The sequence below is a fragment of the Anolis carolinensis genome, unplaced genomic scaffold (assembly GCF_035594765.1).
Source record: "Anolis carolinensis isolate JA03-04 unplaced genomic scaffold, rAnoCar3.1.pri scaffold_20, whole genome shotgun sequence".
Taxonomy (NCBI): domain Eukaryota; kingdom Metazoa; phylum Chordata; class Lepidosauria; order Squamata; family Dactyloidae; genus Anolis; species Anolis carolinensis.
The window spans coordinates 136,957-163,342 of record NW_026943830.1 but is presented as its reverse complement, the minus strand read 5'-3'; the positions used below and the strand labels follow the sequence as shown (position 1 = coordinate 163,342).

General features: G+C 39.8%; 1 protein-coding gene across 3 annotated transcripts in view; it reads left to right on the top strand.

Moving 5' to 3' along the window:
- The window catches only part of vdr (vitamin D receptor), a 211,944-nt gene that overhangs the window by 65,426 nt on the left and 120,132 nt on the right, over window positions 1-26,386 (top strand). Inside the window, exon 1 of one of the 3 annotated variants that reach the window (XM_062966420.1) lies at window positions 20,396-21,139. The exons of the other annotated variants lie outside the window; for them this stretch is intronic. Coding sequence (XP_062822490.1) covers window positions 21,124-21,139 — 16 coding nt within the window. The 5' untranslated portion in view covers window positions 20,396-21,123. Of the gene's footprint in view, window positions 1-20,395; window positions 21,140-26,386 lie in introns of those variants that run through there. 3 annotated transcript variants of the gene reach the window in all.

The following is a 26,386-nucleotide window of genomic DNA, read 5'->3' as shown; positions in this document are numbered from 1 at the left end:
CTGAAGCTCCTCAAGTCCCATCCCGTCCCCCCCCCCCCCCCCCCGGCTACATGCCTGATGTGGGCGAAATGTCAGGAGAGAATACTTCTGGAACATGGCCATACAGCCCGGAAAACACACAACAACCCTAATTATCAATAATTCAACACGTGCAGCATATTTAAGGCTTTCTGATTATACATTATAGCACCAATGTTACTTTCGAGTTAGATCTTAAGTCATCCAGTTTTTATTTTTTGGTGTCCTTGGTCTTACTTTTTTTTTTTTAATTTTTATTGTAGGTTTTTTACACTTATCAGCTAAAGGAATGGAAAAAAGGAGAAGGGGAGGGGTTTCGGGGTGAATATGGGGGGGGGGCGGGTAGGGAGTGGAGATGTGGGGAGGGATCGGTCCATAGGAGTAGGTGGAATTTGGGGTGGGAAAGTAACCCTAATTGGGGGTGGGGGGGTAGACTTCCGCTCTACTATCTTCTGTTTGTCTTCTTGCTTGATTTATCTTCTTAGCTCTTCTTCTATGTATTCTTCAAAGTATGACCAGTCCGTTTCTTTCATTATTCCTCCTATATTTTTTTTGATCAAAAATGTTAGATTATCCATATTTTTAATATCCAGTACTTTGTCTAGCCACATCTCTCTAGTTGGTGTTGTTGGGCTTTTCCAGTGTTTGGCAATTACTAATCTCGCTGCCGTAATTAAATAAGTATAGATTTTATCTAGATTCTCTTTGATTTTTGCTTCTACTTTATTCTCTTTTTCATAAATATTATATAATCCCAATAGATAATGGTCCGGCTTACATTCCAAATTAATTTTTAAAATTTTCCTACATTCCGTATTAATTGTTGTCCAGAATTTTTTAACTATTTTACAACTCCACCACATGTGGATGTATGACCCAACCTGTTCTCTGCATCTCCAGCATTTATTATCTGTATTTTTATACATTAAAGCAATTTTTTTGGGCGTCAAGTACCACCTGTGAATTGTTTTAATCCAATTTTCTTTAAGATCTGTAGCCCGGCAATACTTGATTTTTTTATTCCATATCTCCTCCCACTCATTTATTAGAATTGGTCTATCTAGGTCTCTTGACCATTTTAACATCGATTCTTTTATCACTTCTTTTTCCGTGGCCCACTCCACTAATTTATTATATAGAATGGTTATCACTTTTTTATTTCTTTGTAGTGTTGTGTCCCAAAACTCATTTTTTAGATGGAATCCCACTTTTTTATCTATATTAAAGCTCTCTTTTAATTGGTAGTAATGAAACCATGACACATTCTTGTAAATAGTTTGAATTTCTTCTAGTTTCTTAATCTCTAGTTTCTAATCTTAATCTAGGTTGGAAGACCAACCTAGTTCTCCTCTTTGGTTCGCTTCTAGTGGCGAAAACCAGAGCGGTGTCCTTTCATGAAGGAATCTTTTATACTTAATCCAGGTTCTTATTAGAGCCGATCTGATAAAATGGTTACCAAAATTTCTTTCTATTTTATATTTATCTCGCCATAAATATCCATGCCAGCCCCTTCTTAAATTATAACCTTCTAATGATAAGATTTTCACTTTCTTTAGATTAACCCAATCTCTGATCCAATCCAATGCGCAGGCCTCATGATATAACTTGAGATCTGGCAGGTCCAGCCCACCTCTTACTTTGGGGGTTAACATCGTCGTTAGTTTAATTCTGGGTTTTTTGTTATTCCATATAAACTTACTTATATCCTTATACCAGTTATTAAATAATTGATTGTTTCTTATTATAGGAATATTTCTGAACAGGTAGAGCATCTTCGGTAGTACTGTCATTTTAATTGTAACAATTCTGCCTAGGAGAGATATCTTTAAATTTTTCCATTCCTCTAAATCTTTTTTTATTTCTTTCCATTTTCTCATATAATTAAGCTCCAGTAGACGATTATTCTTTGTTGCAATCCAAATGCCTAGATATTTAATTTTACTGGCTGGTTGGAGTCCCGTTTGGTTCTTTAATATTTCCTGGTCCTGTAGTGTCATGTTCTTTGTCAAGATTACCGACTTGTCTTTATTAATTTTGAATCCTGCTAGTTTACCGAATTCTTCAATTTTATTTAGCCAGAGCTTAATATTATCCTTTGGGTTTTCTATTATGCAGATTACGTCGTCCGCAAATGCTCGGACCTTTGTTTCCTGCTTCTCTATTTTTATTCCTACTAACTTTTTATCTTCCCTAATTGATCTCAATAAAATTTCTAGTGCCAGAATAAAAATAAGGGGCGAGAGTGGGCATCCTTGTCTAGCGCCTCTATTGATTTCGAAATTTCCAGTTGTTTGCCCGTTCACTCTAATTATAGCTTTTTGTTGATTATATATGGCATTTATACTATTTAGAAATTGAGCACCCATATCTAGTTCTATTAGTAGTAATTTTACAAAGTCCCAATTCAATTGATCGAAAGCTTTCTCTGCGTCAAGTGCAAGAAAGCCTACTGCTTTTTGATGATTTTGCTCATAATATTCAATTGCATCGATTATTATTCTAATATTATCTTTTGTGCTGCGGTTTGGTAGGAAACCAGATTGATCGTCTGCAATCCATGTGTTTAAGAAATTTGATAGCCTTTTTGCTAATATCTTTGTAAAGATTTTATAATCCGAATTTAGCAGCGAGATGGGACGGTAATTTTTGACATCACTTTGGTCTTTCCCCTCTTTATGTATCATTATTATCTCTGCTTCCCTCCAAGTATTTGGAATAATACTTTCTGTTAAAACCAAATTCATTATTTTAACTAAATGTGTGATAATCTCTTCCTGTTCAATTTTATAAAACCCTGATATAAAACCATCCAATCCAGGCGCTTTATTTGCTTCTAGGTCCTTTATTGCCAATTTCACTTCTTCAGCTGTTATTTCTCTATTTAATTCCAATCTTTGTTCATCTGTTATCTTTTGCAGTTTTTGCTTACATAGATATTCTACAATTTCCTCTTGTCTGATCTGTTCCTTTTCATACAGTTGCTTATAATAGTTTTTAAATTCTTCCTTTATCTCCTCGTCAGTATACACTATTTTTCCTTGCGAGTTTATTTTTAATACTTGCTGGCTATATCTTTTTTTCCTTAGCATTCTTGCTAGCCACTTCCCAGGCTTGTTAGCGTTTTCGAATGTATATTATTTTGCCCATTTTACCTGATTTGCTATATTATCTAGTTCAAGATTTTTTTTCCGATTTATTAAGATTCCTAGTTGTTGTTTTATTTTGTTGCTTCCAGGGTCGGCTTTTAAAACTTTTTCTTTTATTTCTATCTGGCTTTGTATTTGTTTTAAATTCTCGTTTCTGATTCTCGATTTCAATTTCTTTTGCTGGATAAAATACCCTCTAGCCACCGCCTTATAGGCGTCCCATATAATTAAGGGGCTTGTCTCCTGTATATTATTAAATTTAAAATATTCTTTCGTCATTTGTTTAATTTTTATAATATCCTCTTCTTTTTTAATCAAATTATCATTCAACCTCCATTTCATATTTATAGTTTTTTTATTGATTTCCATGATAATAGGACAATGATCTGATAAATCTCTAGTTAAAATCTCTACATTACTTATTTTTGTGGCTATTAATTTGGATATCCAGATCATGTCGATTCTTGACCAGGATCTATGGCGGTTTGAATAAAAGGTATAGTCCAATTGTGTTGGGTTTCTTAATCTCCACGAATCATATAGATCGTATTCATTCTTTAATGCTATGAAATTCTGGGGTAGTATGTTATTTATTTTAGTCTTTTGGTTAGCTTTTTTGTCCAAATTTTTGTCTAATATTCCGTTAAAATCCCCCATAATAATGATATGGCTAAAATTACTTTCATTAATATGATTTCTTAATGTTTTGACAAATTTTCTTTTCGACCCATTAGGTGCATAAATATTACAAATTAATATTATTTCTGAATTTAATTCAATTTTTACAGCTAATATTCTGCCATCATTGTCTTTGAATTCTAATGATGATTTTAATTTATTATTAATGTACAGGGCCACACCTTTCTTTTTTTTCCCCTGTCTAAAGAGTGATATACCTTGCCTAGATTATCATTAATTAAATATTTAGAATGTTTTTGTGCAATATGTACCTCTTGTAGGGCGATAACATCAAATTTATTCTTCTTTAGATAATTATATGTTCATTTCCTTTTGTTGGGCGAATTCAATCCATTGATATTGTTTGAAAAAAACTTTATTGATTGGTTAAAATCCTTCATTTACCGTTTCCTCCTCCTCTTCTTCCTCCACGTTGTCTGTCATCTCCTCTGTCTCTTTATCCTTAAGAAATTGGATAAGTAGTTCCTCATCTTCCTTTGGGGAGTCAAATCTCCTTTTTTTGTGTCTTTAGGGTTTTTTCCTTTTCTGCAGACTGCAAGTGCTTTTTTTGAGACAAGTCTTTCTTTAGTTTTCGGTAAAACTCATCCGCTTTTTCTTCTGTGGTGATCCAGGTTTTTTCGTCATTGTAGGTCAACATAATACCCTCGTATTTCTCCCACCGGAATTTTATTTGAAGACGTTTTAATTCGTCCGTGAGGAAGAAATACTTTCTACGCCTGTTTAATATAGACAGTGGGAACTCTTTCAAAACAGTGATTTTCCTTTCTTTGTAAAAAATTGGATTGCTTTTATTGCTTCTCAGTACTTCATCTCTATAACTTTTCCTGGTGAAATGAACAATTACATCCCTAGCCACTTTTTTTTTTTTGCATAGTTCGTATTTATTCTGTATGCTCTATTTGGGCACTGGTTTCCTGTTCGTTGCTTTTCATAGTCTTTGCTACCAATTTAGTTATGGTGTTTTTTATGTTCTCTTTAGCTTCTTCTTGGACATTCCGAAATCTTAATTGAAATTCAGTTTCACTTAATTCCAGTTTTTCCTGTATTTTTTCTAATTTAATGTTCTTTGCTTCAATCACTTCTACTTTTCTTTGTATTTTGTTTCGTATCTTTTCATCTTTTAATTTTTCATCTTTCAATTCTAGAATGTCCTTTGTGTTTTTTTGCACTTCGCTTTTGATTGTGCCCATCTCCTCTCTCAATTCCTTTTTTATCTCGGTCAATTCTTCCTGAAATAATTTTTGCTGCATATCTTGTTTAGATGCAATGGCTTGGATGTCTTTTTGAAGCGCATCTTGTTTCTCAGAGTCCCGTTGGATCTCTCTTAAAAGATCTTTCAGATTCACTTCCTCTGGTGTCGAGGTCAAATTCCTCCTTTGAATAGTTTTCAATTCTTTCCAATCTTTGTCCATTTTTCCCTTAAAAGTTGCCTTTTTTCCTTTGCGTGTTGTTATTTTTATTTTATTTTATTTCTGATTTAATATATGTAAGTGTATATATGTATCCAATTGTACTGAGTCTGATTTATTTCCAGATAGTTGTTACCACTTCTAGGTATCTGTATCACCAGAATACCTTAATTAATAATCCTTGGTTCCACACTGGATACTCTGTATATGATTATCAGACTCTCTCGCCAGTTAAATGGGATCTCCACCTCATTTGTCTGGGATAATACCGAGTTGTCCTCTTTTTCTTTTTCTTTTTTTTCCCCCTTTCTCTGTAATAGAAACACAGCTTACTGATCGGTTGGTAGTATTGTTACAATGACCTCCACTCTATTATCACTAATCTGGCCCCTCCGTTCCCAGTTCCCAATCTCCGCCAGCCGATAAGCTCTATATCCCCGAGTCCTTTCTCTATAGGATTCTTATTGCTCGGTATACACTTGTTTTACTTACTCTGTCCAGCCTTCCTGTATTTTAAAGTCGAGTCTAGCCTCTATTATGAGCTTTATTTGGTTCCGGGCGACTTGGTTCCAACTTGTTTCCAGCCGGGTGATTTATATCGCTGCCCCACCTCTACATATTTCCTTCTTCGTTGTGTGCGTCATTTGATACCTTCCCTCCGGGTTCCTTCCGGCCGCTTGAGGCAGTTCTCGCTTGGGCTGCGGGTTCCCCCACGGCTCTCGCGAGTACTTGCCTATCTGCTGGGAGTTTCCGTAGACACAACACCAACGTTTTCCCAAGGTCAGTGGCTTTCCAACCATTCAGGAACTGAGTTTATGCTTCGAGGGGGGAGTCTCTCTTTTAATATCCTTTGTGAAAAGGCTGCTTTTTAAAACACAGTTCAAAAGAAAAATTTCCACACCGCAAGCTCTCTTTAAACGACCGCCAACACTAAATCCAATCCACTTACACTCAACCTCTTTCTCCAATATCCTAGTCCGGTCCCCTCGCAAGTTAGTTGAATAAGATTAAATAAGATTGGTAATATCTGGGCTAGATTCCAACTGGGTATTTACAGTGTACTAGGAAAGCTTCTTTATACCTTTGCATCGGTCACAGGAGGACTATCTTAAATTCGCCAGTCCCTCGTAGCATCTAGAAAACTGGACACAGTCTTCTAATCTTATACTTCATTTCCAAATATCTACACCCAACTCTTCAGCCGATAGTGAGCTCAATATAACTTATTGGAACTTACATTCCTATTCCGGCTCCCCCATGTCCGGATTCTCATTCCGTTTCTTTTCTTTCTTTGAGGCGAGCGCGGTGGTCAGCTTGTATAGAGGTGTCCCTCTATTACACGGTTCGCGCCATGCTTGTCCTGACCTTCCGGACCCTCTCAACCCTTCACCCTTGGGGGGTGACTGATTTTTGGGGCCATCGGTGGTCACTCCGGACTTTGCAATCCCTCCCGTGTCAATCCGCGGCGAGGGAATGAGCCAATGGCTCAAAATAAGTGCGATCCCGTGTGTACCATCAGGAGCTCTGATGGCACACGCCTGCCGCCATTCAGCGCTCACCGGAAGTCCCCTTGGTCTTACTTTTTCATGTTGTCAGAAGATTGTTTTAAATGTGTAAAGGATTAAAAGTGGGAAAAAAGGAATATAGAAAATCTGGAAAATATCTTACATCTTTCAACATGAGCCCAATGAAAGAGGGTGTGTTAAACATTTGGAGGATTTGGGGATGTTGTAATTTTTAAAAAAATAGCATTAAATCATGTCCCTTATTTAAACTGCCATACTCTAAGGCAGTCTTTAGACCTTAGGCCACTTGGGTCTTTCAGCCTAATCTCTCCCATCCTCCCACTTTCTCCCATTCCCCTCAGCTTACTTCAGTTGATACAAACCAAGTTCAACCTGCAGAAGTCCTTTGCACTCCATGGACACAGTTGAGGAAGGGAAGGGGGTGAAATCGGTGCCCTTTCAAATAGTCCCAGGCAAAAGCAAACTGTTGCAGTCCCTTCTGGCTTGAGCACTTTTACTCACTAATACGTCTTTCTGTCTTCATCCAATGCTGATGTTGATGGGTGATACGTCTACCAGTTCTCACATGTGACATATTGAAGCATATGAAATTATATACATTGTTGTTGTTGTTGTTTGTTGTTGATGTTGTTATGTTTGTAAATAAAAGCTCTGTGAAATTTGGGTGCATTTATGAGAGATTTCTAGACAGCAAAGGAAGTCAGCTGCTGAGTGTTAGGCAGCCAGGGGACCTTGGAGAGTACCTCTTCTGCTGTGTTCCCTCACCGATTCCCTTTTAAAAAAATCTTTGGGGGAATTGTATGCTTACGATGTCTGGCAGTTCTGCCCCTCTGGCTGCTTTGTGCTTAAAAAAGAACTACGTAATGAATGTAGGGGTGAGATCCTTGGGAGGAAAGTAAGGAAGGATTTTTGTGTCTTTGAAGCAACTTACTTTACAACCTAGTGAGCTTCTATGAGCCATCTTCTGGAGCTCAGGTAATCTAAGAACATATTCTTTCTCTCTAGCGATTGCAAAGGGCACATTCCTGTAATAGTTAAAGTGACTAATAAAAGAATGTAATTATTCTTTGTTAATGTATAATTGTAACATTTCTTAATTGTTGTTAGCTATCTTCAGGCTGACTATGATGAATGGGAGACCTCAAAATCATGCTGTCCTCAACAGCGCATCTCAGGTTGTGTAGACCCAGGATATCCATGGGTTCCTTGATCTACACTCCTTCAGTGGGATCTTCCTCTTTTCCTGCTGACTTTTACCTTACCAAGCATGATGGGCTTTTCTAATGGATCATTTTTCTTATTGTATGTCCCAAGTGTGACTGTCTTCATTTTGTCATCTTGGCTTCTAGGGAGACTTGGAGCCTGATTTGCTCTAAGGGGCATTTATTTATCTTTTTAGCAGCCCATGGTATCTACAAAACATTTCTCCAGCACCACATATCAAATGAATTGGTTTTTTTCTCATCGGCTTTCTTCATTGTGCAGCTTCCACAATTGTACAAAAATGGGAAATACAATGGCTTGATCCATCCAAATTTTATCATTCAATGATACCTTTTCACTCCAGGTCTTGTCTGGTTCCTTATACCTGCCCTTTCAAGGCCTCATCTTCTGATTTTTCAACTGTAGTCTCCGTTCTGATGAATGACTACTCGCATCATCTTCTGCTTGAAAGTTATGTGATTCCTCGGCAGTCATTTTTCCTTTTTAAAATGTTCAACTCTAAGCCCGCCTTTGCAATTTCTGCCTTGACTTTTGTCAATGATGGTTCCAAGACTTTGGTATTTGATACTGACATAATAATATTCTTTCCTCCAATTTTCATGCCTCTTTCCTCCAAAGTGAATCCTAGTTTACGGGTGACAAAATGAAGCCTTGCCCGACCCACTTGCTCTACCCACTTCCCAATTGGAATTCAATTTCTCCATATTCTGGCCTAAGCATACTTTCATATTCTTTGTACAAGCTAGGTGTCAAGACCACAACAATCTGTGGATACAGAATATGTGGATAAGGAGGGATGTCTGTACTAGAGAAGTAGTTCAATTTGTTTCCCTGGGACTTATCTCTGACTCAGCTTGTATAAGACTGGTTATGCTTGCAAGTGTGATGACTGCAGATATGATCTCCAGCCTTGTGAAAAGCAAATAGCTACCAGACTCTCCAGCCGCTGAAGGTTTGATGCACACCCTTGGGAAATTCCCAGATCATGATTCATTGCATTCTACTAGTGTTTGTGGCCACCATCCGGCAAGTTATGCAAAAAGATGGGCTTCATGTACTTCGAATAGCTATGTGCAAATTTCAGAGGGTGTCGTTTTGATCACTAATCAATTAAGATCAACATGGAATTAAGCATGCAGAATCCCATTGCACAGCAGTTGCCTGCACTGGACAAAACTGAGATCAGAATATTATAAAAGGAGATAAAAGTTCATCCTGATATGCTGCTTTTACATGGCCCCAGACTGACCTTTGAAGTTCCCGTTCTCAGCAGATTGCATGATGTGGGAAAGTACATTCCATCACTTTTTGTTTTTGTCTTTCATTCCCTCTTAGTAGAGACATAAAAGGGAAAGGTCTGAAGATTACTGTTGTTTCCTCCAGGGCTAGTTCCGTTCAAAAGCATATTTTCGTCACCTCAATGTATATTTAACAAATTTCGTAATCAAAAAGCAAGTTGCTAAAAAAATTCAAAAATTAAAATACTTTTTGTGTGAGCAAGAACTGAATGTACAAATAATATTTTGGTAGGAAAATCATCTCCATTTACTGAAGCCAGGGCGGGTATTTAGTTTATGGCGAGGCATGCTCCTATCCCAGTAGCATGAATTCTTGGTTACTGGTCATCAGAGAAGAAAACATTGCAAAATCTTTAAAAAGGTAATGAAAACTGGAAATGTAAAGCTGGCAGACTTTTCTGTGCTTGCTTCAAATACTCCCCATTAGAGCTTTTCTATTGAAGCAACTTCCAAGATGAATAAAACAGTTATTAATCATCATCTATACTAGGGTTCTTAAACATTTTCCACTAGTGACCCCTTTCAACCAAGAAATTTCTACATGCCCTAGGTATTTAGGTATAGTAATCAAACATTTATTTTTTTATTGTGTCAGAAGCAACTTGAGAACATACTGCAAGTCATTTTTGGTGTGAGAGAATTGGCCCTCTACAGAGACGTTGCCCAGGGAACGCCAAGATGTATTAGGTAGGAGGCTTCTCTCATGTCCCCAAAGCAAGAGCTGACAGACTCTAGCATTTGCAAGGCTTGCTAGTCAGACTAATATCCTTTTTCCGGAGTAAAGCTGAGCTTTTTTTTTTTTTCAGAGCCCAATGAATACACCACCATGTTGTTGCTAACAGATTTGTGTAAATAGCATTCAGAAACCTTTTGGTATAATGCATGTATATATGCTTTATGCAACTTGGTGGGTTCAGGCTGAAGGTCACTTGAAACTGGATTTCTGCTGGAAAGGTCACTTATGGTTCCATATCAGCACTCTTAGGGCCACGGATATTGGGATCTGTTTTGGAGTTCTGTGACTTCAATAGCAAAATAAAAGAGAAGCAGGTAATATAACAAACCACATCAGAAGGAACAACCCAACTATTCAGCATTTAGAGAAACTATAGCCACAAGGTGCCTATTGAGATAGTTGCCCTTTGAGATAGTTTGCCATATGCCAATGGCATAGCCAGAGAGATTAAATAGTTCCACAGTGGGGTGTCTCATGTACTCCCATCAGTAAATAGACACCACCTTGCTTGGAACCCAACCCAAGACTTGAAAAAGTTACTTCTGTGTTATGTTTGCTAGATGTTATCGCTCCCAGAATCCCCCAACCAATGTATCCAGTTATTCTTTGTCCCATTGATTTCGGTGGGTCTATTATGCCCCCGATGGCGCAGCGGGTTAAACCATTCAGCTGCTGAACTTGCTGACCGAAGGGTCGGCGGTTCAAATCTAGGGAATGGAGTGAGCTCCCACTGTCAGCCCCAGCTTCTACCAACTTAGCAGTTCGAAAACATGCAAATGTGAGTAGATCAATAGGCACTGCTCCGGTGGGAAGGTAACAGCGCTCCATGCAGTCATGTCGGCCACATGACCTTGGACGTGTCTATGTACAATGCCAGCTCTTCAGCTTAGAAATGGAGATGAGCACCAACTCCCAGAGTTGGACACAACTAGACCTAATGTTAGGGGAAAACCTTTACCTATTCTAGGCAATGTTATTATAAATAAAACAGATCTGCAATGAAAAAGCTTTTTTTTCAATGTTGTAGCTGTTTTGAATGCATCTTTGCGTGCTGAATTTGAAAAACACAATAAAACTGAATCACAGACAGTTATTGCACAAATCCAATTTTTAAAACCAGTTATTTCTCAGTTTTGATGAAATACAGATGCTGGTGTTCCAGTGTTATTTCTTTTAGCACTTTTGAACAGACTTTTGTGTCTTGTATCAGTATATTAAAGTGTTTTAGATGTATGTGAAAAGAGTTTAACTCATCACTTACTGTTTACCTTTCACTCCCCAAAGAAATATCTGTTGTTGTTAACTGCAGTCAAATCAAATTTGACTTAGGAATGAGAGGCTTCAAAGTTATCAGCCGTCCTGCTCAGATCTTGCCAGACTCAGAGCCATGGTTTCCTTGACTGAGTCCATCCATCTGGAAGGCGGTTTCTCCTCTGTCACATATTATGTAATAAAACAGCAAAGCAAAAAACAAAAACAAAAAAACAACCCTGTATGTGATGGAGCAAATCTGAAGTCTTTTTTTTATTTAGAATGCCAGATTTTTTTAAAAAGCAGTGTACATTTTTAAAAATGTTTTAATGAACCTCAGCATTGCAGACTTGTATAATGGATTGCAAATATAAAGGCATCTGGATAGGAACGCAAAATAGCAAAAGGGAGGAAAACTATAAAAGCAAATTGAAGGTTTGTACAGTTCAAGAGGCTCTGCTATGGCTCCATCTTCATGATTGTTGAAAACCATTGGACTAAAACTGATAAACATACAAAACATTTTGCATAATCTTAAACACTGTCAGTTTCATTTGTAAAGTTAATGGCCATAAAACACACAAGGTTAAATTATTTTCATGTGTTGCAAGTATCAAACCTTTTAAGGGTTTTATTTCAAGCCTGCCAGATTTCCTTGTGTCTGAGTTCCCATTTACACTGCTATATAATGCAGTTTGAAATAGAATTATGTTGTCAGTGTAGATATAATGCAGTTCAATGCAATTAATTTGAATTATGGGGGCACTTCCAAACAGTGCCAAAATTCGTGTCAAAGCAAGGTTTAAAAAACCGATTTGGTATGAATTTGTGTTCCCACAAAAGGGGAGTAGAATTGAGGTGGTTTTTCACTACTTTAATTGCTAGGGTTCAATGCTATGGAAACTACACCAACTCTTTTTGGCAGAGGAGGCTGAAGACCTTGTAAATCTACAACTCCTGGAATTCCAAAGCATTGAGCCATGCAGGAGGGATGTCAAATTGTCTTAATTATGCAGTGCAGATGCACCCTAAGATGGTCTAAAAACTTCCATTAGAAAACTTCCAGTCCTGATAACAACACACAACCAAGCCACAACAATTAGATATGATGGTATTATTCCTTCCTTGCAAGGTAGTGCCAAAAAACAATTTTCATTCCAGACAGGTAATAACAGGACATGAAATGGCATCCCCATCCCCAGAGGGGCTTCTGGAGCAGACTTCAATTGAAAGAAAATGAAAAGACTACAGGAGACCTCTTACTAAAAGATAGTTAATATAGGGTCATAAATGATCAGGGGCTGGAACACCTGGTATAAATGAATGGTGGTTTAATTATTTACTCAAACTCTAAGCATGGGATTTCCAAAGCTCAAAACATAAGTCAGTAATCTGTTACCCTGTTGAACAGTCTTATTATCAAATTCTTTCTAAAGTTTAATTGAAAGATATTTTCTTGGGATGAAAATCCATTAGTTCATAGTCTGGTCTCTGGAGGAGCAGAAAACAAGCTTATTTCATCTTCTACAATAGTGTTTCCAAAACTTTGGTCTTCTAGATATTTTGGACTACAGCTCCCAGAATTTCTGACTGTTGGTTATGCTCTTTGTGAATGAGTCTTCTGAGGCTGTTAGTACTAATGGTGGGATCAGGAGAGGAAGAAAGACGCCTCGCGAGGAAGGCTCATTGGAATATTTACACAGGAAAAGGATCAGGGACATACTTGAGGAACCCTCAGATGAGGATTCATTCGGGGATTTGGAAGGGGATCCTGAGGTGGGAATGACTGTTGAAGACCCCGTGGTGGTGGAAGAGGTTGGCATGGACTGGACATCGGCTCCGGAGGATCTTGGGGAGGAAACTGGGTCCATAAATGCTGAGGACGCAGGAGAAGCTTCAGCTCCTTCAGAAGCAGACCCCACATGGTCTGCCTGGAGGAATGAGGGTAATTCCATAGGTGTGGACAGGGTTGGGTGTGGGCAGGGCGATTCTGGCTCTGATGAGGAACTTGGGACGCCTGATCCTAGGGCATTGGCTGTTTGGAGCTCGGATTCTGATGAGGAGTTTGGGACACCTAATCCTAAGGCGTTGGTTGTTTGGACGCCCAAGGAAACCTAAATAAATTAGGGGCTTTTGGCCATTGTTCTTTGCGTGTGGCAAGGTCTTGTTGGGCGCCATTGGGTTTCTTGTACGTGACTCCGAAGACTGGCTTGGGACTTTTTAACTGATCTGCTGCTCGCCTCCGTCGTTTTGGCTCTTTGTGTTATCCTGTGACGTGGACCTTGCTGTGACGACTTCACCCTTTGGACCTTGGACCGGAACTCGACTTGGCATATCTCTTTGCTCTTTAACTCGGCTTGGCATCATTCTCGTCTTTGTGGCTGACTTCCGTTGCTGACTGCTGGCTTCGCCTTCGACTCCGTCGCTGTTCTCCAATCTTGACTCCGGACCGGTTTGACTTCGCTACGACATTTCATTCCCTTGACATCTGGCTTGGCTTTCGAGTCCGCAGCGGCTTGTCGCTATTGCTTCAGCGTTTTCCTGCTTTGTTTGCCTGTGCCGCTTTTGGCGAAGAACTTTAGCCCAGTTTGGGCTTTCTCTTTAGTTTTGGACTTTTTGCTGTACTTTTGGGTTTGGGGGAGGTTTTGAGCCTTTGGGATTTCTTGCCCTTGTTTGTTTTGCCGTTTTGACTCTGCCTTGCAATTTTGAGCTGTTTTCAAGCACTTTGATTTTAATCCAGATTATATCTCCGGTTTGCATTTTTGAGGGTTTTTTTTTGCTCTGAACTGTTTAATCACACTGAAGTTAAAGTGTTGTGAGCTCTCAGGACTTTGTGCTGAGCTTTTTTGAGTAATTTTTGAATAAACTATATTTATCTAACTGGCTGGCGTCTGACCTTTGACAATGCTGGCTGGAGTATCTGGGGGTTTAAGTCCAAAACAGCTGGAGGACCAAAGTTAGGGTACTACTACTACTACTATTATACAGGGTATATTAGGCCTCAAGGTAGTTTCCATAGATTTGTTCTTAAGTTCAATTTGCATGTAAGTCAGAATAGGTACATTTAGTACCATAAGTGTAACTCCCGCCAGAAATATTGATTTTTAAAAAATGTTTTGGATAGCATAGAGAATCGTTAACACCTCTGTGGTGTTTTGATGTCTGTGCCCAGTTCAGAAGATTTCAGCTCACTTTCTGTCCCTGTGAGAATAGGATTTTTTAAAAAATTGACTTGTGGGAAAAGGATTAGAGATAAAGACATCTTTTCCCCATGATAAATCTTCCAAGAGTGAATTTCCCTTCCGAGGGGTAGACTTCTCTTACTTCCTGTTGTGTCAGCCCCGTTCTTAACTAGGAGTTGTTTGTAAGTCAAATGTTTGCAACTCAGGGACTGCCTGTATTTGCTTTGTTTATAAATACCAGTAGGTCATAATGGTCTCTTCTGCTTGGGTTGCTATCCTCAAATAATTTCATTTTATCCCTTCATATCTATCAACCCTTTAGTTGTCCTTAGTTGGGAGGATTCTTTTTTCCAATAGCTGTCACTCAACAGACCAAGAGGAGATTATTCTCTATTTTAGAGTCAGAATCACGAATCGATCTAGAAGCAGCATTTTTTTTTCACATTCTTCACCATTGGCTTTGTTGAAAAATATGCTGGGAGTTGCAATGCAAGAGCATGTGATTCTTTTGAATCATTGGCAAAAACATCTGTTGAAAGGAGTGGCTGGTCAGAAGAAATGAAGTGTCAATCATTTAAGGAGCCACCATTGAGAAAGGCAAAGAAGAAACGTTTCACATTCAGGGATGTCACAACAGTAGCAATGGGCATCTAAGCTAATGATGAAATAGCTCTTGATAAAATTACCACCACCACCCACAACTTCTTTCAAAGAGGATACTGTGGTGTGCAAGGCTTGATTTTGAAAAGCATGAACAACTCTCTCTGCTTCTTCTTTCTGGGGAAATGGGTGACAAAGACATGCTTCTGCCTAACCATCGTCACTGCAAAGTGCAGGATTTTTACATTCTCTTATTTGTGTACCTATCACTTTTACTTTCTAGGAGATTAAAAATGACATCATGATGAATGAGGAGGTTCCATCTTCAGACAACGAAACTGCAAATTCAGAATTTATTTGCCTGTAATCCATGGTCCTGGTCAGATCTCTTAAAACGAATGACTTTGAGGAAAGTAGTCAAGTAAAGATCCTCTTTTTTGTTGACAAGATGCATTGGGCGAAAGGTTAAGGGAGTATAGAGCAATTAGGTCTTTTGTCTCTAATCTAATTGCAATGGCAATTATAATGTAGAAGGGCAGGTAGGTGTAAAAACAGATGATGAAACAAATGGGTGGAAAGTGGGGAAAAGATTCTGGGCCAGGTTGCCCTTTCTCCTTACATGACTTGGGGGTTTTACACTCTTAGAAGGTGAAAGGACCTGACCATGTTTATTCTCACGCCACGAAGATAGGGCAGTAGATAAATGAAAGTTTGTATGGCTCCCTCCATGGCAACTATGCTGTATAATGCCAAGTGTGCGTGTGAGAATTGGACAGAGTAAAGATCTTACAGTGATGGATTACTGGAAAGTATTGCCTCAAGTGACTGAAGAGCGGGAGAAATATTGTTATGAGGAAATGATATTTTTGCTTTAGGCTTTTGGAGAGCTGATAACTTGCATTCTTAATGGCCATTTACGGCTAGAGATTTCTTTTTAAAAATGCTGATGATTTTTCCTCGCTGGTGGCTATGAACTATACTAAACCTGTGCCACCAGCTTGGGTGAAATTAGAAAAAGATAGAGCAACAGGCTAAATATAGAGAAGGAAAGAAAGAGCTCTGAGAGAGTGGCTTTTTTTTTTTTTACTACTATGACTTTGGGTGCTCCAAGGCTATTTTGCTTTGGGGAGAATGCATATTATTCCCTATGCAAGAGATGGAAAAATATTGGAAAATATTCAAAAAATGATGAAAAACATGTTTTTGAAGTGTGAAGGCATTATGATAAGAAGAAAATGACTTGTGAGAATCTTCACAGCTTGGGACTTATTCTTGACAAAATTCACACATGGTTGATTTCATTGCACTAGTGCTCTGAACCACCTTTTCCACCACACACCACACTTTGTGCAAATAGTCCAGTAAAATAAAGTTTATTACAAGATGAGTATATAAAGAAATCAGTAACTTTATAAAGAAGCATCAAAGTTCAAAATATTATTCCAAAAGAATCCCAGAAGGCCAAAAATTCATTTACAGCACATAATTAATCCATAAAAATGATCGCGGGAATCCAAAGCAGGCAGCCTAATCCACACAGGGACTAGAAACAGGAACAAACATGAAAACTTGGATGCATTAAACAAAACCTAAGCACAGGAACCAAGAGTTTTCCTTGAATATAACTTAGCTCTCTCAAAGAATTGTACCAGCAGAAATCACTTAAAAGGCCTCAGTCCCTCCCATTACACCATTCCTCACACACCTGCTTTTTCTCTCCTTATTTCTAAGCTGCTGAGAAAGGCGAGTCTGTCTCTGTTGCACACTTTGCTGCCAAAGTTCCAAGCGCCTTGACCTGGACAAACATTTGTCTCCCACAATTCTCTCAGCCTGCACTTCTGAAGGTTCTCATGAGAACAGATATTTCTTTCTCCAGTCCAGTATGTAAGCAAACCTAGGGCCGCCCCCCCCCCCCCGAAATTACGCCCGCCCACCCCCAACTTACTGGCAGTGGCGGCAACCATTGGGTCGCTTGGAACAAGGAAGTACTTGGTATTCTCGCGAGATTTCGTGCGATTTCGTGAAAGGGCTGCACCCGAAGCAGCGGCTTCATGGGCCTCAATGAAGAACTGGGCCTGCTCCAGTCTCATGAGAACTGACAGCAGATTTCAAAACAACTCTCTACAGGTCACTTCTATACTCCTCTGAGCATTCAGGTTCAATCCCAGCATCCCCTTCCTCATCTTCTGAGCACTCAGAATCTAACCAAACTATAACAGGTTGTGCAAAAATAGCATTTTCTGCACAGAAAGCACAATGTTTGTGCATTGAACAACCTTGGCTGTGTGGAGAAATATTTCCATATAGAAATATTAACTTGTGCAGAAAATGTTGTTTGCTTCACAGAAAAAAAGCCATAAGTGGAGTTTGCAGATAAAACAGTATCTTCTGAGCAGTAAACAGCTTTTTTTGGTGCAGGAATTAATATTTCAGCATTGAAATATTATTTTCCATGCAGAAAATGCCTTTTCTTATGCCAAATAGGTACAAAACAACCATATGTCAATTTTATGCAGAATAGCTCCTGAATTGCAAATAGCCTTGAAAAAAACCTGCATAGTTTTTGGAGGATTTTGGCTGTAGAAAGAAAATTGCCAAACTTACTAATTGCTATTCCTCAAGAAGAAACTTAGGCTAGATCTACACTTCCAGGATCTGATCCCAGATTGTCTGCTTTGAACAGGATTACCGTATATACTTGAGTATAAGCCGACCCGAATATAAGCCGAGGCACCTAATTTTACCACAAAAAAACTAGGAAAACATTGACTCCAGTATAAGCCATGATACCAATAAAATTACATTAATTGAGGCATCAGTAGTTTAAATGTTTTTGAATCTTTACATCAAACTATAATTTAAGATATGCCTTTTCAACTCTGATTAAATCATTATTTTCATCTTCTTCAATGTAAATGTGCTTATGTATCCTTTTAATAAGAATAGAGTGAAATAATAAATGTAATAATAATAATAAATGCAATAAAATAATAAATGTAATAATAAATAGAGTAAAATAATAAATGTATTAATAATAATAATAAAAATAAAGTAAAATAAATGTAAAAGTAACAACAATAATAGAGTAAAATAATAAATGTAACAATACCAATAATAATAGAGAAAAATAATAAATATACCATATATACTTGAGTATAAACCGACCTGAATATATGCCCACCAGGACCCTCACCGAGGACCCAAGCCGAGGAGGTTTTTTTAGTCCTGAAAAACTAGGCTTATACTTGAGTATATACAGTATATGAGTCTACACTGCCAGATAATCTGGGATAATAAGATAATTTAAGATCAGGTCCTGGGATCTATTGCAGTGTAGATCCAGTCTTAGTGAAGAATTACATCCATTCTGTAGTTGTAAATAGACAGATATTATGAAAGTACAATGGCCAGAATGCAATGTTCAAGGCTGCCAGTGATTTGAACAAATTAAAACCAAATGAATTAACAGCTATGTTAGGTTGGATCTACACTGCCATATAATCCAGATTGTCAAATATGATAATCTAGATTATCTGCTTTGAACTGGATTATATGAGTCTACACTGCCATATAATCCAGTTCAAAGCAGATAATCTGGATTTTATTTGGCAGTATAGATGGGGCCTTAGAAATTTCCTAACTAAAAGGGGCAAACTAAATGTCCTTTTTAATTTAAAATAATTGGTTTTAGTTAGAATTTCAGTAGGACCTTTATTTCAGAATAAACTTATTTGTTAAAGTAGTAATCACTTAAATGACACACCATACTAAAGCACCAACAGATTTCACATTTCCCAGTTGTTCTTTGCTAAAAACATGCATTTTAAAAAATTGCTCATTTTTTAGACATCTTGATTTGAGGATTTTCATTGTTTAAATTGCAAAAAGTTGTTAAGGAATCTTTGTTGGTGAATTAAGTAAAGGTAAAGGTTTCCCCCTGACATTAAGTTGAGTCATGTCCAACTCTGAGGGCTGGTGCTTATCTCCATTTCTAAGCCGAATAGCCAGTGTTATGCCCCACAGCATAGTATATGCATCTGCCATACGGTGTTTGGTTTGTAGTTTGGCCCTCTTGGTTTTCTGTACCCCTAGTTATGGTGCAATAGCTCCTCCCTTCTTTCTCAGGCCTGTACTTCTTCTGAAGATAGCACATGGCTGTCCAGCTTCTGGGAAACTATCATTTTTTCACCTGCTGTAGTGTGATGTTTAGCAAGATTTGCCCAGAACAAAGGACCTGGAGCCTTATTTTGTGTCTCTGCAGCTGAGTTGACACTATCTGACAAGTTTGTACTGTACTGCTCAAAGGAGATTACTACAGACACTCCCACGGCCTCACACTTGCAGCCAGATTATGGAGTCAGAATAGCCAGCGTTGTCTGTAGACACCTCCAAGGTTATGTGGCCAGCATGACTGCATGGAGTGCCGTTACCTTCCCACCTAGGCAATACCTATTGATCAACTCACATTTGCATGTTTTCAAACTGCTAGGTTGGCAGAAGCTGGGGCTAACAGTGGGGGCTCACCCCGCTCCCTCGATCTGAACCGCCAACCTTTCGGTCAGCAAGTTTAGCAGTTCAGTGGTTTAACTTGTTGCGCCACCAGGGGGCCTTACAATGTGGGTGAATGACAATGGCATAACTCAAATGTATACCATTGCAAATCACTTTTTTGTGCTATCATAGAGGTCACAATTCTGACCACATAGCAAAGTCCTCCCACACAGTGCCCCTCTCCAACACACAGCTTGACCAAGAGTAGAGAGATGAGTTGGCATGCATTCAGTTGTTTTCTTCAGAGACATACCCGTGTTAGTTTGGAATATGAAAAAACAACTTGCAGCACCTTATTGACTGAATGAAATTGGTACCGTAAGCTTTTCTAGACAGAGGTCCTATCTACACAAGCCCCTCAACTTGAAGCAGACCAGAAGTCCACATGAAAATCCGCATGATGTCCAGGGACTTCCAGTCCTTAATGTGGGGTAAACTGGGGTCCTCAATGTGGGGTTAACAAAAATTGGGAATGTTCCAGAGTTTTGGCAAGTGAGCAGCTTTTCAGTTGAGGCAGAGTGTGGACAGCAGGTTGGCTCTGATGCAAATTTATGTGCTGTCCACAAGGGCTGGTGCTGCCACACCCTTTTCCTTGCATTCATGGGCGTAAGAAAAAGGAGATGGATCGGATCTATGTCACCTGTATTACTGCTTCTGACCAACTGCAGAGCTCTGGGAGAGCTCCTGGCCATTGCCAGGCACCTTTATGGTATCATGTTAGCTAGAATGAGGTCAATTATGTCTCCCAGCAACAGGCAGTGCTCTCCCAAAGCTTTGTAGCCGTGGTGACAGCAACCAGAAAGGCAAGGCGGTTGTCCATTGGGTCCACACCAGTTTTGGCCCAGCTTTTTTTTTTTCGTGTTAGGAGCAACTTGAGTTGGTTGAGTTGGCCCAGCTGGATCATGTAGACTCTGTCCCGTTGCCACTGTAGGATCTTTGGTCACATCTAGGGCAGTCTGGGATATTGCTATTCCAGACTAGCTACAGATTAAGCATCTAGTGTAGGTAAGTCGTAAACTTGCTCAGATGCATGGAGTGAAGTTGTCTTGGGATAGATTTTTATAGGGAGACTGCTTTTCCTCTAGCTGGATGTTCTTCATGGACATGCCTCCTGAGGTCTCCCTGGAAATTTGTTGTAAAATGTCCAACTATAAGTAAATAGCTGAGTATTTACAATGTGAGTTTAATGGGGCACTGGAGATATAGATGCAGCTATGTGAGGCATGTGCCTCATTTGGTGTAGGATACCTTTTGTTTGTTTTTGTTAATGATTAGAGTATGACAGGCTAACTAATTCCAAAGTTAAAAGATTTTAAACCAAGAAGTCATAAAGGCATCTTGAAAGCGTGGTGGTCTTCTTTCCATCCAATTAGTGGATGTTCAATATCTGTCCCAGAAAACTGAATTTTGAACCTCTTTACATGGGGATCGACATGTGACTCAATAAACTAAAGAAGTGGAAAGGAAAAGGACATGAGATTATATGGCAAGCGGAACAGGTAAGAAAAGTGGGTTTTGTGGTATGAATGAGAAATGGGATTTTTAAAAAATCATCAACTCTTTCCTACCCTCTCAGGCTCAAGAAAAGAGGAACAGCAAATGAAATCATGGAAGGCATTCTCCAGCTTCATTCTCTAATGCTTTTAGGGTAGACTTTAACATAAACATGACTGACAATTCAATATATATATATATATATATATATATATATATATGTAATAATTATTCTTTCCATTTGTAATATCAATGCAATAGAAAGGAGTTCATTAATGACTAACCAAACACACAGCACCCTATCCTGCTATTTTATCTTTGCTTTACACTAACTCACTTCAGTGGACTTAGCTCTGTGTGTTGCAGTCAATCAGCAGCATTGCTTAAGTAAAGGGAACAGTCAACTGATGAAAGAAAGGAAATGTATCAGAAAGAAAAAGAGAAAGAGATCCAAAACACTGCAAAACAAAGAGACTGAGTCAGTAGGAAACCTTGCTAGCGGGGGATTGGCCGATTGGCTGTTGAGGATAATAAATGCCTCACTGGACCAGGGAAAGTTTCCATCTGGCCTAAAACAGGCAATAGTAAGACCTACTTTAAAGAAGGCCACCCTGAATCCATTAAATTTGACCAACTACCGGCCAATTTCTAATTTCCTTTTTTTGGGCAAGGTTTTGGAGCGTGTGGTTGCTTCTCAGCTCCAGAGGTTCTTGGAAGAAACGGATTATCTGGATCCATGGCAGTCTGGCTTTAGGCCTGGACATGGCTCAGAGACTGCTTTGGTCGCTTTAGTGGATGACCTCTGCAGAGAGCTTGACAGGGGGAGTGTGTCCTTGTTGGTTCTCTTGGACATCTCAGCCATGGTATCCTTCTGGGATGGCTTTCTGGAATTGGTACTGGGGGCACTGCTCTGCAGTGGCTCCACTCCTTCGTGGAGGCTGCTGGTGAAGCTGGGAGAAGTCTGCTCGGACCCCTGGCCATTATCTCTATTCTTCCATGCTTTTTAACATCTACATGAAACCACTGGAAGAGGTCATCCGGAGTTTTGGAGTTCGGTGTAATCTCTATGCAGATGACACTCAACTCTACTACTCCTTTCCACCTGATTCCAAGGAAGCTCCCCGTGTCCTGGACCAGTGATGGCCTGGATGAGGGCTAACAAACTGAAGCTTAATCCTGACAAGACAGAGGTCCTCCTGGTCAGTCGTGTGGCTGAACGGGGTATTGGGTGGCAACCTGTGCTTGACGGGGTCACACTCCCCCTGAGGACACAGGTCCGTAGTCTGGGGGTCCTCTTGGATTCAGCACTGACACTTGAAGCTCAGGTGTCGGTGGTGGCCAGGAGGGCCTTTGTACAATTAAAACTTGTGCACCAGCTGCGACCATATTTTGAGAAGCCTGACTTGGCCACAGTGGTCCACGCCTTAGTTACCTCCAGAATGGATTACTGTAATGCACTCTACGTAGAACTGCCCTTGAAGATGGCTTGGAAACTTCAACTGATACAACGCGCGATGGCCAGACTACTAATTGGAGCCAATTATAGGGAGCGGACAACCCCCCTATTAAAAGAGCTTCACTGGCTGCCGATCAGTTTCCAGTCCCAATTCAAGGTGCAGGTGATTACCTATAAACAGGCCCGGTTCTTCATTGACCCGTGGCTTCGGGTGCAGCCCTTCTTTGGTGCACCCGAAGCGGTGGCAGTGGCAGCAACCACCAGGCCACCCGCCGAGGAACCAGGAAGTACCCTGTACCCTCGCAATACTTTGTGAGATCTCACGAGAATACAAGCCACTTCCTGGCTCCACGGCAAGCAATTCAATGGTCGCCACCACCGCCCGCTGCCAGTGGTAAGTTTGGGGTGGGGCCGTAATTTCAGGGGGGGCTTACAACCTGAAAAAACCTAGGGCCGCTCCTGCCTATAAAGTCCTAAACGGCTCAGGACCTGCCTGTCTTCATGAATGCATCTTCCCCTATGAACCTACACGGGCTCTAAGATCTGCTGGGGGGGCTCTCCTCTCGATCCCACCTCCGTCTCAAGCACGTTTGGTGGGGACAATAGGGCCTTTTTGGTGGTGGCCCCCTGGCTCTGGAACTCCCAAAGGAGATTAAATTAGCTCCCACCCTGGATTCCTTCCAGAAGAATCTGAAAACTTGGATGTTCACAAGTGCTTTCTCATAACTGATAAATGATTGGCCATGTGCATTACCTAGGCCATGGCCATTCCATGCGCTTTATTACCTTTAGTCGTTCCCATCCCTAGCCACCAAAGAATATGCATTTTTAGATTTCCATTCCACTTAAAATGGCCCATGGCCTATGGTGCTTGACTACGGATTGGGATTATTGTCTATGTTTTAAGTTATTTTAACTTTTGTGAGAAATGTTATTATATTGTGATTTTATTGTGTTACTGTTTTTATTGATGTAATACTGTTTTGGGCTTGTCCCAGTGTAAGCCGCCCCGAGTCCTTCGGGCAATGGAGCGGGGTATTAATAAAGTTTTTATTATTATTATTTTATTATGACACAGCAAACAAGATAGATATGCTGGATTTCGTATCATAAAATCACAAGTCGAACACTTCCCAAGTGTCTAGGACTGTGTGATGTATTTTCGGATGATGCATGCAGATCTGAAAAAACCCCAGCAAGACATGCTGCATTATTCTAAGGTTGTCTGGCAAATGTGCCCCACTCCTTGCAACATGGTATACGAACCTGACGTCCGCCTAATACTGTAGTAGATATTCTCAAGACAACTTGTCTGTAAACTATGGGGGCATCTGCACTGTGGAATTAATGCACCTTGAGATCACTTTAACTGCAATATCTCAGTGCTATGGAATCACAGGAGCGATAGTTTTGTAGTGATTTCATTTAGGACTGCGGATAAAGAGTCTGTGCCTGGTGCACTTCCACTAAACCAGATCAGCCAGAAGACAGAACAAAGCATCTGTGTTTGAAAGCAAATGAGAGAGGTTTATTACAGTTTAGCCAAAAGGAATGCAGGTACCAAGTCTCCCCTTGAAAATGTACCAGTATACCTTACCAGAGAAATACATGATATTTTATATACTTTGACAGCTATTCCAACTTCCCACACCTCCCCTTGATTGACTGAGAAACATACAAGAAAGGATACATGCATGATTGGCGGAGGGTTCCCTTCGCATCACAGGCAAGAGGAGGGGTTCCCCATGGCGGGAAGAAGAACAGCCGACCATTGGAGGGTTTAAAGGTCCAGTCAATTGCGGGGACACCCCCATGGAAGGCATGAACCTGAATAAGATGATGACGTGGGTATGCAGGTGGTTCCCTGATTGACTTACTATCCGATTCCGAAGAAGACAAAGGTGTAGGGCACAGAAGACAAATATCTGAATATGCCAGATATCCATAGGCTTGGCTACCCATTCAAAAGATTTATTTATTTATTTTTGTTTAACCTTGCCTTCCATGGGAATTATAATCCTCTGGACACTTGTGGCCAGGTAAACAGTGTAAAACACAGCCCTACTGATAAAGGGATTGCTGGTCTTTCATTCACTTACAAAAGGGATTACATTTCCAGATTTGTGAGATTGCTGGATTGATACTTCCTGATGGCTCAGCGATCTCCGTTTCCAGGAGTTTATGTTAATAGAGGGGACTGGGGGATGAGTACCTTCACAATACATTTGATTTAGCCTTTCAATATGAATTAATACAACATACGATTAATACTACATACACCAAAATATATTAAATTGTTTAATTTGATAGTTTGGGGGTACAGTTGCTGCTAAGTCCTCCCAAGGCTTTCAGCTGCTTTGGAACAGTGGAATTTCAATGAAGCAGAAAAGATTTAAAAGAAAAAAAATCATTCACGCAGACACACACACACATATATATGGAGTCTTCTGTTGGTCCAGATTAATTTGGGAGGGTGATACAGTGGCTCAATAGCAGTTTTGCAAGGTGTTTAGCATTCTTTGCTAACAAACTACAAAGCTTAGGATTCCTTGGCAATGAGCCATGACAATTAAAGTGGTACCAAAATGTATTTATTCCCCAGTGTAGATGCACCCTAGGAAAGGCAATGTGTTATCATTATCAACCAGGTTATAGCTTTTATAGATGAGTGGGTGAAGGTAAGCAAAAATGATTTCATTTTCCCTTCTCACAGAAAAAGAAGCAGCACAAATGTCCATTTAGACCCTAGCCTTTTAATATTTTATCCTCCAGAGTTTTGGGAACAGTTTTTTTTCTTTCAGCACAGACCATTAACAATGTCTGCGTTGTCCAAACATAAACAATAATTTGCATTTACTTTTTGACCCGTTTCTTGTTTGGTGCATACTTTATGGTGACGCATGGCTTCCTTCCTGACAACAAGGCATGCGTGTGGGTGGCTTGCTTACCTCACTAACCTGTTGATCGCCACACAGCAGGTACAAATCGTGTCCTTTCAGCCAGAGAAGGGAAAGTGCCAAACTACGCTAAAACCAGAAAGGGGCTGCCAGAGTTTTTCATAAACTTGGACTACAATCCTGGAGTTCAATGCTTACTTCAATTGGTGCAAAAGTTAGAAGTAGTTAATATTCAGTTATCACAGTGGGAAGAGAGGATGGCTGGAGTTTTCTGCTTCCCCATCAGCTCAGGCAAAAGCAAATTGGCAGCATCTCCTAACTGGTCTGTTTCCCCTCATTAATGCCTTTTTCTATCTTGTCCTGGTGCTACTTGGCCATGCATGTCCCGTTTTTCATCTATGAAATGCTGACTTGTGCCCAAAGCAAAAGACTTTTAACTGGATAGTAAACTGCATTTTTATCCACTTCATACTCTACATTTTATACGGTCTAAAGTGCTATGTACCGACAGCTATGTGAATTAATCTTATGTAGGTATTTCGGAAAGACTCTGCTAACATTCCACCCAAATTTACAGTTTTCAGGATTCTCCAAAACAAAGGAATCCTTTGTTCCGGAATGAAAATAAACTTAACTCGAAACAGATTCATTATAAGAGTAACACAAGAACTTACTCCTTTTATTTAAGGTAAAGCTAAAGGTTTTCCCCTGATGTTAAGCCCAGTCGTGTCTGACTCTGGGGGCTGGTGCTCATCTCCATTTCTAAGCCAAAGAGCCTGCGTTGCCCAAAGACACCCCCAAGGTCATGTGGTTGGCAGACTGCATGGAGCACCATTATCTTCCCACCTGAGAGGTACTTATTGATCTACTCACATTTGCACGTTTTCGAACTGCTAGGT